This window comes from Syngnathus floridae, chromosome 3 (genome assembly GCF_059516105.1).
Source record: "Syngnathus floridae isolate MCC-2025c chromosome 3, RoL_Sflo_1.0, whole genome shotgun sequence".
NCBI classification, from domain to species: Eukaryota; Metazoa; Chordata; class Actinopteri; order Syngnathiformes; family Syngnathidae; genus Syngnathus; species Syngnathus floridae.
The window spans coordinates 17,207,920-17,223,775 of NC_142415.1; the positions used below are offsets into that span (position 1 = coordinate 17,207,920).

Sequence of the window (15,856 nt, forward strand, 5' to 3'; positions counted from 1 at the left end):
TTGAGGCACTCTTAAGTCAAGGCAGTTAGGAACAGTTGAAATACGGCTGCAACCAACAATAATTTTAATAATCAAGCTGTTGATTATTTTGTTGAGTAATTGCTGCACTATTAAAAAAGTTTTAATTTTTATTGCTTTATTCAGAAATAGCACATTATTTCAAATTGGCAGTGCAGAAAAGCAGAACTGTGGACTTATTATGTTGATATGATATGTTTGGCTAGAAAATGAGCAAAAATGTTGAATTCCCAAGTAAATGTTGCAAATGTTATTTTGAAACACACACACACACACACACACCTCCAAACGATTAATCGATTATCAAAAACAATTATCAATGAATTTGGTAATCGATCCAGTCTTCTATTAATCGGTGCACCTCTTACAGTATAGGAAATAATGAATGTAGAACTCATCAAACTGTGCAGGTTAAGTGTAACAATTAGAATGAAAAACTTGGATGCACGTTGGACTTGTGGTGAAGCCCCGTTCTTGTCATAGTTCTGAGGTTCGAAGTTCTTTTTTTTTTTCTCTACTCTTCTTGTGTGGTATTTGCATGTTCCCGATCATTTTCTACACTTTTTCATTAGCGGTAGTGGGTGTGTAATTTTTTCATGTGATGTAGGCGTGTCTCCGGCCTTCGCCCCATATAATGAACATTGGAGTTAGTAGTCTACAATTATAATCAAGGATGTAATGCCCAATCAGGAGAGCTAAAAATGTATCGTGCAACTCTATTCGTTGGAGTGTAGACAATCTTTTCGTGTTTTTCTACTGCCAACAGGGACAAGACGAGGTGCACCACTTTTAATGCATCATTTCACAAGTAAATGGAAGTATAATGCACCATTACCGTGCACTCTCGGAGGAAGTCTATGTCATTAGTTGTTCGTCAGCATTAAAGTCAAAGGTTTTTTTTTCAGAAATAATGGCAAAGTTCGACGCGAGGGGGAATAGCGTGCCATGTCATGGAGATGCCACCGCGTGTCGAGATGACTTTCAGCTTGTATTTGAGTTTTAATGCGCTGAGGGGGAAACGCTACTTTGGACACCTACGTTCTCCAAAATCAGGATGAGCGCAGGACAGGATGAGTCTAATTAAACTACACAGGGATCTGAGTGGGACCTTTTTTTAATGGGGCCGCAGAAGAGAAGGGTCGCCGTGACTAAAAGTTTTATTCCCATGTCTGCATCAAAGCTTTAGCGCTATAAGCTCAAATTAGAGTGTCACAAGGAATCACGTAGTCGTCACCGCTCCAGAATTGGGCAGAAATCTTCCCTTGTCAAGTATTGTGTAACACTAAGAAGCGGGGAGGAGCGATATCCAGCTAGGGAAAAAGACGGATTAAAAATGGCATCATAATCCAATCTACAGCCTCATTTTCCACATCCAAAGCCCAGTGGCCGCCTTCCGTCTTCAACGAGCATCTTGCGGACGAGGAGATGCGGTCAGCGACACGATGACACTGAGCACCCAATGAAAGCCATTCTTTTAAATGAGGAAGCCTTTTAAGATCAGATGGGCCATAAATATCTGCTGATTGGAGCTGTCCCTCTGCATAAACCCTGCTAAGATTTATAAATGCTATGTCCTTGCTCATAAATATTGATAAGTAACAGTGAAAACTTGCAAGATGCTGGTTGGTGTTTGATTTGTTATTAAATTAAAAGAAAGAGAAGGGGAAGGTGCTTTTGAAATGTATCCTTGATTTTTTACAAGGAAGATATGCACGATGGCTCACCACCAGCTCTTATTTTACAGTAAATCCACCTGAAAAAAAAAAAAAGCTTCAATTCTGTCTAGGTAAGTGTCTTTGAGGAAAGAGTGTGCAGGCGGAATAAAAAGCTGTTGAAAGAAGGAAGACTTTGTAGAACGGATGGAAGCATTCGCCCGCTGACTGTTGCAAAGGGATTTTACTGATTGACAGAAAGTGCAGGACAACCAACCCCCATCTCTGATAGGCGAGGGGTGGGGCGGGAGGGCTTAATAGAACCTTCGTTGCAAAGGGAAGGTGAGAAAAAAAAAGTTATAATGTGTGCCACTTTCCTTTCTCACCGTGAAAGACTTTCCAACAGATGTGTCCTCTAAGCTCTGAATCACCAGATAATTAAAAGGCACTCGGCGATCATTTTAATACTACACCGCATTGTTTGTCTGGAGATTGACACGCAGCGGTGTTGCATTGATGGGATTCACCCGGATATTTCTCTGGGCAAAGGAAACAAACATCAGCTGGTTTTCATCTGGCATTGATGGACATCTCATTGTCCGAGCGGGGGAAAGCGTTTTCTCAATTGGTATTGTAGTGTAACATCGAAAGTCACGTGGTGAATTTGAAAATATTTTGATAAATTCTATCGGGCTGTGGGTTGCAGCTAAAAATAAAAGCATGATTCATCCGTCTGTCTGTCGTTATCAATCTTTCTATGACTATCGGAAATAAAGCTCTTATTTTACTGTACTTTAAATCTAATCTAACTTTAGAAGCACAATCATGTTTCAAGAGCAACACTAATATCATGAAGTCTTTGACAACTGCAACCAGTTGACATTTTTCTCTTCCGGCTGTGTTGACTCAAAACAATCTGTCATCAGACGGAAATGGGAAGAACAGCTTGTTATGCTGTCATCATGAGAAACTAAAGGCTGACTGGTGAGTTCGGTTTCTTGAGCAGATGGAGTTCATTCTTGCCGCTACAATTCCGTGATGATTTTTTTTTTTAAAGCATTTTCATTGTGAACAATATGCGTGCAAATACGTGCGAGCACATCAGACGAAATAACAACCTCACTGGTGTTGATTACAGCTGATTTGAGAGAGTGTTTTGCTATTGATTTGTTTGGCTCTCGTGGGGCGCGCCAAGTGTGGCATTGTTGAGTATATTGAAAAACGACATGTAGAGACACGTCGGGGAGGTTGCATGTGTGGCGGGGTCAGAGGTCACCTTACAAAAAAAAGGTTGATGGCAATAGTTTTACTCTGGAGCTTTTTTAAATGCAGAAAAATATAAGGATGGCTGGATAATATTTAGAACACTCAGACATTCATCAAGGAGTTAAATATTTCAGTGCGTGACCTAAACAAAAAATATCTATATAATAAAAAAGAAACCAAGTATCCATCTTGTATCTATCAATATTAACATGTACACTAAATTTCATGTAGATTAATAGATTTTTTTTCTTAGATGTTTATGAGGCTTATAAATTGAAAGTAGAATGATAAATTATAATTCCGACCCGGTCTTCGCACTACCTGTCACACAAGCATTAAGAATAAAACAAGACAGAATTAAGCAAGGCCAGTGAAAACAAAACTTCCTCGTCAGCGGTAATGAAACCTTTTGGATTAAAGACGCATGGATGAACTAAACTCTGGTACGTCAGCTTTTGCCCTTAATGGATCCATTTTTTTCATAGCGCTAATCTTTCCAGAGGTATGACACTCTCACATTGCATAGCTTCTGTGTCTCCCTTTTCTTTTTTTTTTTCACAGTTCATGTTGAATAACTCTCCCCGTTCAATTTAGCGACGGTTAAACATGGGGGATTACAGAAGGTTCTGGACCGGCCCTGAAAGTGGGCTAGTCAAAATAGTCTGCCTGCTCTCATCCATAAATATTGAGCCAAGAGATTATTATGGCACAATTTATTTAATGGAGGGAGCCCATGCAGAGGCGGGGGAGGGAGGGGGGAGGGTGTGTTGGCCGCGGGGTAGAAGAAGGTTGCTTGTCACGGTGGCGGAGTGATTGAACGCTACCGTGTGACCTCCCTCGCTTAAATGAAGCAGCGTGAAACCCGAACAACTAAAAAAAAAAAATGTAATTTTGCATTTTATTTTTGACTGTCATCCCCCCGCCCCTCCCTCTCTGCCTGTTGACGTCATCTAATGCTGCTTCATGTATTAAAAGAGTTTAACCTTGTGACTGTAATCTGGAGGCGAGATTATATTGATTGATTGGACATCATATACATTTTGAAAATGGGCAAGGCAGCTGCTGAGCTAGATGTATTTGGCTTGCCTAACAAATGTAATGTTGTGTGTCCTTCCCGCTTGGCCATCTCCCGTGCTGCCACATCAATTTATAATCTCCCCAGGTGGATACACAGCCGCATTCGCCTGCCAAGACTACTTTTAACACCTTCAACACCACAGTTAGGCTATTCCCCAAACTTCCCGGCCTCTCATCCCCCGACTGGACAGTTGGGGTGGTCGACAGTCCGAGCAAAGTTTGCTATCTCTTTCATTTTTTTTTAGTTGGGGTCGGTTGAGGCAACAGTATTTTCCGTCCGTGACGTGTCAAGAAATGCTATTATGTTTTCCAAAATAGTCAAACCTTTAAAAGTTTGTAATTTATTATAGAAAATTGGCTTTTTAATTGCTTGTATACATGACGTCGGTGTCTGGAGGATCTGCCCAGTCCCCATCCATCATGTGTGAAATTAAACAAGTAATTTTTTTTTTGTCAGCTACCTATTTCTGAAAATGTGTCTGCAAGTTCCGCTTGAAATTCTGGAGATTTTAATATTACATTTTAATATCGCCCCTACGAACAGTTTCTTAAACATTGACTTGAAAGCTAAGCTTGGTGAAAATTCGCCACTTTCATCATGTCAATCACAAATGCACCGTCTGTGGTTTCTTTCATAATTGTATTTATTTATCATAATTAAGGCCTACATTTTTCTTTTAGTAAGAAATCCTGACATATTTTTCAAAGGTCTTAAAAATGCCACTGAAACAATAAACAATGTACACATTTGAAATGAGTACCTTACATTTACAAACAATACTATTATGTCAAAAATATTACTAGATATTTTTTTCAATTAAAAATCATGTGACAATATTGAGCTCATATCACCTGTCCTTAGTATTCACATTTATTGGAACCTGAGTCTATATTCGATTTTTTTCTCACTTCAAGCTGTCGTCTCGAGTGATGTAATGCATTTTTGTCAAACTATGCAGGCATGTTGAATTCCAAATGGTCTTCAATGAATTCAGCATTACATCTTCAAGCAACCTCAAGTGAGAGGTTGAGAGATGGGATCTGTCTTGCGTGTGACAATGAAGTGACCGAGACTTCTGCGGACCTTTTTTTTTTTCCCCCTTCAGTATTTCAGTTGACATGCTCTGCTTCTGGCTGTTTGCAATGCATTATCTGAACGCCACAGATTCCATTGATGGAGGCAGGAGAGGGAGGCCTGATAAAGGGCAACACAGAAAAAAATGAAAAAAATTTGTGAGCTTGCGACACTTAACAAATTGTGCAGCTCACTGTACAGGAAGTGACACTTGAGGAGCATACTGAGAATCATGACAACTTTTTGATGGTTGTAAATCTCACTTTTCCTTTTACACTTAAAGGTGTGACTATAACATTCATGATATAAAAACTGGTTGAAAAATAAAGCTGATATTTAAGTGGGGCAAAGTCATAAATGTGAGGGTCAAAAATATTCTTAAAAAATATAAATGCAGTAATTTTTGTTCCCATTTTTTTCTTGTTGCATTCTAAAACAAAGTCATTTTCTAGTTTATTCTATCTCAACATTTTTTCATTCTTACCTATTTCACTACCACCCCATTTACAAATTGACGTCCATATTGGTATTGGTAGTGAACGTGTTAACAGGTGGACAATGTCTGCTCTAGACTGGTGTGTAATATTTGGTCTTTAAATCCATTCCCCCATTGTCCATCCTCCATGTGTTTTTTAAGTATAGTTTGTTTCGCAGTGTATCTCGATGGCATCTTTCCTTGCTGTTGACCTCTTCATGCACGCACGCACACCTCAGCTTCTGCTATACCTCGCACATACAGGTTAACCTTTTCAGCCTGGGCTTGTGTCCCAGGTGCATACTCACACCCCTTGTCTCTCTGAAATTGATTTTTTTCCCGTTCGCCCCCCGCCACCACTGACCCCCCCACGTCCCCACTCCCATCAGACCAGATGAGAAATGGTCAAGATGTGATACGTCGCTTCGGGGGGCTCTCTGCTCCTGCGGAACATGGCATTAAAAAGCACTTAAAATTTAAAAGTAAGTCACCGCTGTGAACGAAAAAGGTTTGTTAAAGCTCAGAAGCAATTAGCGGAATGTGTCCAAAACTTAAATCAGTTCTACTTGTAGGTCACAGTGTCATTTATTGTGCAAAGAGTCATTAAATTCAACAGCTCAATACCTCCTTGCCTATCAAAAAAGGTTTTACCCAATGTAGTGTTCATTCGAAGTCCATTTAAACAAATACTAATTGTTTGCCCCAGAAGGTTAATGGTCAAGTCCAGTTCACTTGTAGCTGATCCGAAATAATGTCTTTCTGTATTTTCTGTGAAGTAAGAACTTTTTTATTTTTTGTGATGTAAGAAGTAGCTTAGGATCTTAAAAAAAAATTAAATGAAAGTTAAAAAATCTGACAAATCATCACCCATCATTCCCCTGCCCCAGAAGACAGTTGGTCAAGTCCAGTTACCTGAATGCTAATTAATGTCTTTCATAATCTTCCATGAACCACCATTTAGCTTTGTAATTAAAAAACAAAACAAAAAAAAAACAATTGACAAGAATCCCCAAAATATTTTGGTCGTCAATTAAGTTATAATGCAAGTTCACTTCCCTGGAAGTTTAAATTTGAGTTATACCTATATAGGTCGGCATTTTTTTTTTGCTGTTTTGTGGAAGGCCTAAACCAGCTGGATTCAGCAGGATGTCCACTCAGAGACCTCCAGAGTCCAGTGTACTAGATAAAGAAGAGTGTGTGTGTGCGTGTGTGTGTGTGACTCATAGAAGATACTTCCCTAGATCAATTGTGTTTGACTTGGCCACGCCACACGCTGTCTGTCTGCTTCAGTCAAACAAATAGGCCGAGTTACCACACACACGCAGCAGTGCTAGACAGTGGCTATTTTTCTTTTTCCTCTGCTATGTGGGCGGACTCCTGATTTATCTTCGCCATCATCATCATCATCGTCATCATTGTTTGGAACATGTCCTAGTTTTTCTTTCCTCCTCTGTCTCCCCTCACACGAGTTTTGGCCATAATTGAAAATAGAGAGAAATGAAAAGTAATTGAGCAGCAGACATTTTGCCATAGCAATACAATAAATAGAAAGCTACATACATTAGCAATTGCAATTCCATTCGGCCCGTGCTATTTTTTTAATGCTGTTAACTCTTTTAGGCATAGTGGTTGTGAGCAATGAGCATCTAATTACTTGCATTTAAATTTCTATTAACTGACACTTTTCAATACAGAGGGGACGTGTGTGTGTGTGTTGTGTTCACACACGGAGGATCAACCTTCTTGTCAGTCTCAATAGGTCTTAGGAGGGTAATTTTGTTTTGGTGCACCTACTCTTCCTCTTGCACTTTGACCTCTGATCACCATTTTGGAGCTAGACAGGAAAGGCTTTCATCCCAGCCACTCCATTTGTTGATTACGGTGACTGGAGTGCTGGAGATAATAGCACCGTTGTCCAGAACAAGAGGTGATACGTGCAGTGCGATCAGCTTCTACCTTATCTTAGCACGTCATTAGTGTTTGGAGAAAGCACATTGCGCAAGACCCAGCATCCCCTGGCCAACTGCGCTGCATTTGAGTACAATGCTGGTGGTTGTTTTTAGGAGCTGGCTCGTGTGTGTGTCCTCCTCCGCACTCGTCGCCGGCTGCCAGTGAACCTTGTGACTTAACCCTGAGGACCTTTTTGGAGATAACAAGGAATGGTGATAAAAGACAGGCACAATTACTGGCAGCGTGACAGACTGTACAGTCAGAGAGCAGATACTGGCACGCGCTAGTGGGATAAGTGCATGATGATGGCAGCGGCTGGACATCACTTGTGCCCTTCGTATCCAGTGCTGGGAAATGAATTAATATTTACCGCCGATTTTGTTACCAATTCAACCAATTCCCCCCCCCCCCAGGTAGAACTAGTATCCACTCAAAACTAACCCTTTAGCATTTTATTTAGCTTTTTCTGTAACACGTAAAGGTGCCACAAGATGGCACCTGTGCTATAGCGAATAGGAAAGTAGTAATTGGATTCAAGAGAGAGGCTAAAAATCTTTGTGGGCATCTGATGTCAATTCTATATTAATATGACATTCATGTTTGACTAAACTGTGTGAATATGACTGTAAATGCTTGTTTGCCTGATTGTGACCTTTTGACCTTTAAACTGTAATGCACTGATGACTTTTAGTGGATGGCAATAATAGACAACATTAAAACATTTTCTCTGTGGCAAGGCAGACTTTGTTGTTGACAGCAAAAAAAAACATTTATGTCCAACAATGGAGCGACTTATTGATGGATTTATTTGAACACATCGGGTAAGGCTCATTTTAGTTTTCTCCAGCTCCCAGTTGGTTCTTAGCAAATCCCACAGTTTTTTTTTCCCTCCCCCGGCAGCCTCAGGTTGGGGAGATTTGCCTCAACTTCTGATGAAATCTTCTTAGCGTAGGCTTGATAAAGCGGCGCGCCTCACCTAAATATAGCCACTTGCAAGCGCACAGCCCCAGTGTCAGTGATGTGCTCGCAGTGTGTCTGCTGGCGGTGCTTAGCAAAGAGACGCCGGCGTTATGACAGTTCATTGGAGCGGGTGATAACAAAAATAGGATTAACCCTTTTCACCTGCATTCTTTTCCTCGCGTGATGCTTAAATCTCACCGTGTTTGCCAAATGGCGTGTTTTAAAAGACAACAGGCCGCTCTTTTATGGCCAGTGTATTTGTTGTTGTTGTTACAGATGTTCTCCTTTTTAAGTGTGACAGCCTTTTGATAGATTTACTCTGCCCACGGCTAGAAGTTAGTGCGTGCAAAAATCAAGCGATTTTTATTCCCCCCTCCCTGTCTCTGCTCACAAGAGCCTCGCGTGCCTCATTGTTATTCATTCCTGCTAATTCATTCTTTCAAACATGGCTACCGATTTAATGGGGCTGCTGCTCTGTCCGTTTTATTTAACCTTAACGGCAATTAAGCATTAACTATTGTTAAACTGCTAAATCAGCAATATATTGTGAAAGTATATCAAATATTACTCCCAACTCCTCTCTTCAGTATTTAGTATTTTGTGTCACTAACATTAGATTTTTTTTTTTCCAGACGAAGAAAAAGAACAACTCGTGACTCAAAGCAAACCATATAATTTCCCGAATGTGATGGAGGCCAAGTTGAAATTTCAGGTGTTTAGGGATGAAAGTGATTACATAATAAAATAAAGTCGTACATGAATCATTATGCTTATGTAATATGTTTTGACTGAATGAAATATTAAATTAGCTGTGAAGTTACCTAAATTAGCCTTACGGATATGAATTATTGTACTTTTCTTTAAACTTAATTTAAAAACACTTTATCCTGAATCAGCAGCTTATTTTATGTAGTTAGAGTACCTTTCTTTTTTGGTCAAAGACAGAAACATAAAATGGCATTGGAATGGTGGGCCAAAAACCTTTTCTGCCATTTAACCAACATTAATTAAACTCTGTTGACAAGTGACCCCTAATGCTAATGTAATTATTCCCATGACCAGTAGCAAAGGCGAACAAAACATAATTTTTTTTGGATGCCATTAAAGGTGATGTAAACATAATCTGACTTCCTCCCAGCGGCAACATTTCTGATGAGATTCTTGTTATCCTCATGTTGACCGTGTGTTAACATCCCCTAAATCTAATATTTCATTTCAAGGTATATACCTTGAATTTCCTAAATTATATTGTATATTCTCAATGAAATCAATTGATTATCTCACTTCAAATCCATTAAAGACAAAATCCTAAACTTTGTGCAACATCCTAAAATATTTGCCAACACAACTGTATAAACAATTGGTGCGACATAAATATGGTCACGAGTTAGATAAATTAAATAAATACCTAAATAAATAAATAAATAAACAAACAAAATTAACTTAATTAAATTAATTAAATCAATTGAATTAATTAAATTAAAAAATAGATCAATGCTAAGCACAACATAAACTGTCATATAAAATACAAACAAGCAACATTTTTAGCACAGAAGTAAATTATGACTCCAAATCTGCGAGCATGCTTTCTATTCACAAAAATTATGCTGTCGATTTCTTCTACGACAGCAGGACACGACAGACTAAATCCCATGGAGGTGTCCCCTGTGTCTCCATTTAAATATAGGCCTACCCCGAAACTAAAATGTGCGTCCATTTGGCTCTCTTCGTGCTGTTCCTCCCAGGTATGCGTGGCCGGCAGGGTGAGGAAACTGAGAGAGGCTTATCGTGTAGCCCGCGGCACTCTCACAGCGACAACATGTTTCCGCCAGAGAAGTCGGCCTGGCCGATACCTCGTCTCTCCAGAGGAGGGGAAAATGTCAGGGAGCCCTTCATCACTACTCTGACCTCCCTGTACCGTAACAAGCCAAGTGGGAGCGAGTCGGAATCTGCTCAGCTCTTATCCTGGGTTTGATTGTCCCAAAGTGTCTACCTCCTGACCAATTTGGACTTTCACTTCACCGTAGTTAAGTGGCAAACTTTTTAGAGGTTGTTGTTTTGGGGCATTTTGTTTTGATTGACACATGTCGACCTTATTTGGATCAAGTGTTCAAAGGACTTGTCAAAGAGGAAAATTATGTTTCTCAATTCTCCTATTTATATTCCTGTCAAATCCATGCAAACTTTTATTATTTTAATTATTTTTTGATATCATATCAAATTATCACCACATTAATTTTCTTCATTTAATCATTCTTTTTAATCGTCCTTTTTTCCATCTGATTTATATTCTCCTACAATTTGTCCTGTAGTGTCAGACTAAAAAATTCCCATCATCCGTCAAAACGACAAATATAATTATTGCCCCATATTATATAACAGATATTAAATATTGATAGATTGACTCACAAAATGGTTCCTTATAGTCATGAAACAAAAACATCTATAAAAAAACTAACATGCCACAGCTACAAATTGCAGATTTTTTTTTTTATTTATTTAATCATCTATTAATTGATTTTTGTTGGTAGCTCACTGTCTCCCTCACAAGTATGCCTTTCAAATGTCCCACGTTCGTATTTATAGAACAATCGTCTATGTCAAGAGTTCCGGTGCATAATAAAACACAGTAAATGGATCTCGGCTAAGTTTAGGTGGCTTGACCTCCATTAGGAGACAGCGACACAAGTGAAAAAAAAAAAAGTCATGAGCATTGACTACGTATGCGATTCTGTGCGCACACACAAATGCTTCAAGTGATACCATGGAAGGGCACCTTCCTGCATGCGATCATTGTTGGGGACACAAAGTCGTTCAAAGTCCTCTGTAGAAGGTTTCCTCTCATTATGTACTTTTGTAACGATATATCTGAGCTTGGAGTTTCAAATAAAAAGAAGCCACCCACTGAACCATGAAGAATTACATAATCACCCAATTACTGATATTATATGGAATAATTAACAAGTACGCTAAAGTAAACATTGTAAATCGAAAGCATTATATTAATGTTTATTTTCTATATTGGTGCATGTCAATATGATTTGATTGAATCATCACATTTAAAGGCAAGGAGCCATTGTTGTGGACCATGCTCACTTGTATAAGCTGTGTGAATCTAATAAATATTCATGCCTGACAGATAGTATATGCGCTACAAGTACAAATGTCATTACCTGTGTAAGCATTTCCTCTTTTGAAGATTTTCTCGTTCTCCGGGGGGCTTCCCGTCCCAGCACGAGCAAACTCGGCGCTGGCGAGGTCTGACTAAATATAACGCCACTTGAAAACAAGCTGAAACACCGGATCCTCTTTTACTTTGAAGAATTCCAATTACTGTCACTGTTTTGTCTCTTGTGTGTGTGTGTTGTGGATGTGACACTGACACAGAGGTGTTTTTGAACACGAGGACTTCGAAATGTAATCCTTGTGCGGGGGCAATTCAGCATAGCAGCTTTCTATGTTTTGTTGACCAATAGCAAGTCTCCTTTCCTGATTTTTTCTTGTTTTGGTTGAAGTTGTTGTTGAAATTGAGGCAAGTTTAGCATAGCACAAGCTAATATTCACACTACATTAAAAACACATTTGACCTCTTTAGCATAAAACAAACTGTCTCCAGCCAACTTGCCAACAAGTTAGTGAGTTCATCAAACAATTTGGGGCAATAATTGACTTCTCAAGTGTCCCAATTAACCAATCACTGACACCATATCTGTCATCCCCCATTCAGCCAATCACAACACCCGCATGTAATTTCTGACACGTTGACAGACCAATGAGCAGCGAGTGACAGTATTGACCAAACACTGTCAATATACAGTATGTGAGAGTAGATTTTGTAGATTCTGTGATATTTATTTTTATCCTCTTTGTGAATAGTGGCCTTCTAGCTGTACTTTACTGTGGTTCCCTCTGACATTTATTTCAGCACCGCATGAATCAACCGCGAAATCAATAGTCATCAGTGGGAAGTGAAAGAGCTGTAATTAATTGCTGTAGTCTTGCTAGCTTGCAGAAAAATGGAGTCCCCTTACCCTTGTTATGTACCTACAGGATATGTATAGAGGCTTTCCGTCTCGAAATTGCTTTGGCGCAGTGGCGGACCTTTATGGCCCGGATAAAGGTGGGTAAATCATGTGAGGTCGTTGGTCCAGTGGACAATGCAAGAACCCTTCCCCCTTTTTCATTCCTCTGGGATATATCACCCTTAACACAAAAGAACCAATCTGGATTCAATTACTGAGCGTCCAGTAGAGTGCAATTTATATCTAAACGTTCATGCTCGGAAGATGGACGAGTTCACAGGGTTGCTTTATAATTAGCAGTTAACCCTCACTGACCTTCCAGTACAGATTTACTGGACAAATAGTTTTCATGTTGAGTGGTTGTTATGAGGGCAAAATAGAACATGCGCGAAATATGCATTCGTGTTTACATACGAACAAAGAGCTAAAATTAATCCATATTTATCCATTGCTGGATTAAATGTCATGTAGGAAGGCTAATATAAGCAACAATTGAGATGTAAATGGGTTGTTTCAAATTTTTTAATCCGTGCTGGTGTCAAGAATGCTGTCCAAACATGCATTATTGTTACAATACATTTTTGGTACACCCTGAATACTGAAGAGCTAAAAGCAGGTCAAAGTTGTGGCACAGGTGTTGGTGGTGTTGGTGGTTTTAATTGATGGACAGATTCAAATAACTGGCTTTCGTGGAGCTGGCATTGGATCAATTTATACCCAATACTCCATTCTGAATGTTGTTGTCCATTTGTCTCCCCGACCAGGTTTTACTGGGATTTGACCATGCTGCTGTTGATGGTGGGAAACCTCATCATCATCCCCGTCGGGATCACCTTCTTCAAAGACGAGCACACGCCCCCCTGGATCGTCTTCAACGTAGTTTCCGACACCTTCTTCCTCTTGGACCTTGTGCTCAACTTCCGGACGGGCATCGTCAAGGAGGACAACACGGAGATCATCCTGGACCCGCAGGAGATCAAAATTAAGTATCTTCGCAGCTGGTTCGTAGTGGACTTCATCTCCTCTATCCCGGTGGACTACATCTTTCTCATCGTAGAGACACGCATTGACTCTGACTTCTACAAGACTGCGCGGGCTTTGCGGATCGTCCGCTTTACCAAGATCCTCAGCTTGCTTCGCCTCCTTCGCCTTTCCAGACTCATTCGCTACATCCACCAATGGGAAGAGGTAGGAAAAGAATCCAGGGGTGAGGGTTTTTTACAAAGTTTTGGTTTGCTTACTCTCGGCAATTGACTCTCTTACATGTGATGCGATTGGCTGGAGATCAGTCCAAGGTGTATCCTGCCACTTGCTCAAAGTTTTTGCTAATTTGGACAATTAGTTTACAAAATGATGGATTGACAGGAAATGGACAGCATATTTTTAACTGGGGTGTTTAGAGATCCAATTGTTTTTTTTTGACAATTCCCTTGTTAGATACTAACCTTGCTAGCTTTTTAGAAATCCAATTGTTTTTCGTTACCTTTCTGTAGGGAAATTCTTCCGATGAATTTCATCCAATTTATTTAAAGTGGCACTAGCAGCCTACTGCAGGTATGTTTGTGCAGCACATGTCCCCCGGGAGGGAGGCGCACTTATGATTATGCACACCGATTGAAGAAACTCTTTTTCGGCACCTCGGGCGTCAGTGAGTTGATAAAACCACAGTGTTGATTGGCGTTTCTCTCTGTGCGCCCATCCAGATAGTGGTGGGACCGCATATCCCCCAGAGGTTTTTCCACGATACGAGCGTGATTGTAATTGCGACATCATTTGGAAAAGTTCCCGTCGCTCTAACGCGTGGATCTTGTTTGCTCTCAAAGGTAAAAAGATACAACGTGAAAGTGTCAGTGTGGAATTGAGAAGAAAGAATGGAAACACAGAAGACTCCAGGGCTCAATATTGGTGTACAGTCATTTTGACACAAACAGAACCAAATCCATCGACAGCTTAACAACAATAATGATGGGTCTATCAATTCTCCTGGTTGCACAATCAAAACAATCAATTAGACACCTTCACCCACGTGCATGACAATCAGAAGGTATTGAATAGAACCTGATTGCCAATCAAAGCACCTTTTCACTGGACCTGTCCATCGTCCGTCCTCTTATAGGTGCTCTGTTATCACACAACCACCCAGCCTGCACACTGTGGAGATCAGTGTGTGCTGACATCAATCTCTGTGATGCCATTTCAAACAGAGGAAAAGTTCAAATGAATCACTAGGAGTAGAATCTTCCCCTCATGCATGCCCTCCACCGCTTCTGGGAGCCCGAACGAAGACATCACGGGATATTCACTCCGACTTTTAACTTGACGTGGGGGTCGGCACTGTGGTGAAAAAAAGCAGTTGCGTGTTAAGCCTGAGCACTGAGGCGACAGCGTGATTAAGGAGGAAAAATCGCAAAGGAAACAAGCAGATTAGATAATTAAATAAACATCGATACCTCATGGGCAGCACAATAGATTTCTGGTTAGCACGTCTGCCTCGCGGTCGAAAGGTTCTGGGTTGGAATCTCGGCGATGTGAGTCTTGCATCTCTATAGCTGTTTATTTTCTGAAGGAACTGATATTTACATGGGTTAAAAAACTGTGGACAAATTTGCCGGCAACTATAACCAAAAAAGAGACAGCGCAACTTTGCACTGCCAGCTGCCATTTGCATGTTTTATGTGGTCGCAGGTGGCGTACGAGGGCGACTGGGCTGGCTGATGAGTACCAGTTAGGCAGACAGAGTAAAAGGCCAGCTTTGCCTCAGCGCCAGCCTACTCCAGATGCATCCTCACACAAATGTCATGTGTCACACAGGAGAATAACTTGTCGCCACCTGACTGACTCTTTGACTTTTCCCATTGACGTTTCCTGCTACATTTGAATATTTTGGGAGAGGAAAAAAAGCCTCACAAGACACTCCTGTCTGACCCTTTGAATGTTGAGATAAAAAGGAAGTCAAATAAGGAGGTTCTGTTTATATTTCCCATAAGACTTTCACATTTCTTGGATTTTTTTTTTTTACCCTTTAAGGCCACCGAACGTCTTGCCTAAAGGTTGAAATGACTTCTATTTTATGGATAAATACCACCACATTACATTCAATCACAATATACGCATAAAAAACATTTACCGCGCCATTCATATAAACCCAGAAACATCTTTAAAAAAAAATTCTTCCTATTCACAGACAATGTAAATAAACACACAGGCACTCACACTAATAATGTAAACATTCGTCAGATAAGGCGCACTGCCACACATTTTTATTTTGGTTGTGCAGATTTTCCCATCGACTTAAGTGTCACTTCATGAAATGTACACACGTCGACCTTGAAAAGAGGGCGTTCCCTGGTGCGCTTATTGT

At 40.2% G+C, this 15,856-nt stretch overlaps 1 protein-coding gene across 1 annotated transcript in view; it reads left to right on the forward strand.

The window, feature by feature from the left end:
* The window catches only part of hcn4 (hyperpolarization activated cyclic nucleotide-gated potassium channel 4), a 56,384-nt gene that overhangs the window by 3,578 nt on the left and 36,950 nt on the right, over nucleotides 1-15,856 (forward strand). The window contains exon 2 of the mRNA XM_088371566.1: nucleotides 13,260-13,683. Within this exon, the coding sequence (XP_088227692.1) occupies nucleotides 13,260-13,683 (424 nt within the window). The remainder of the gene's footprint in view (nucleotides 1-13,259; nucleotides 13,684-15,856) is intronic.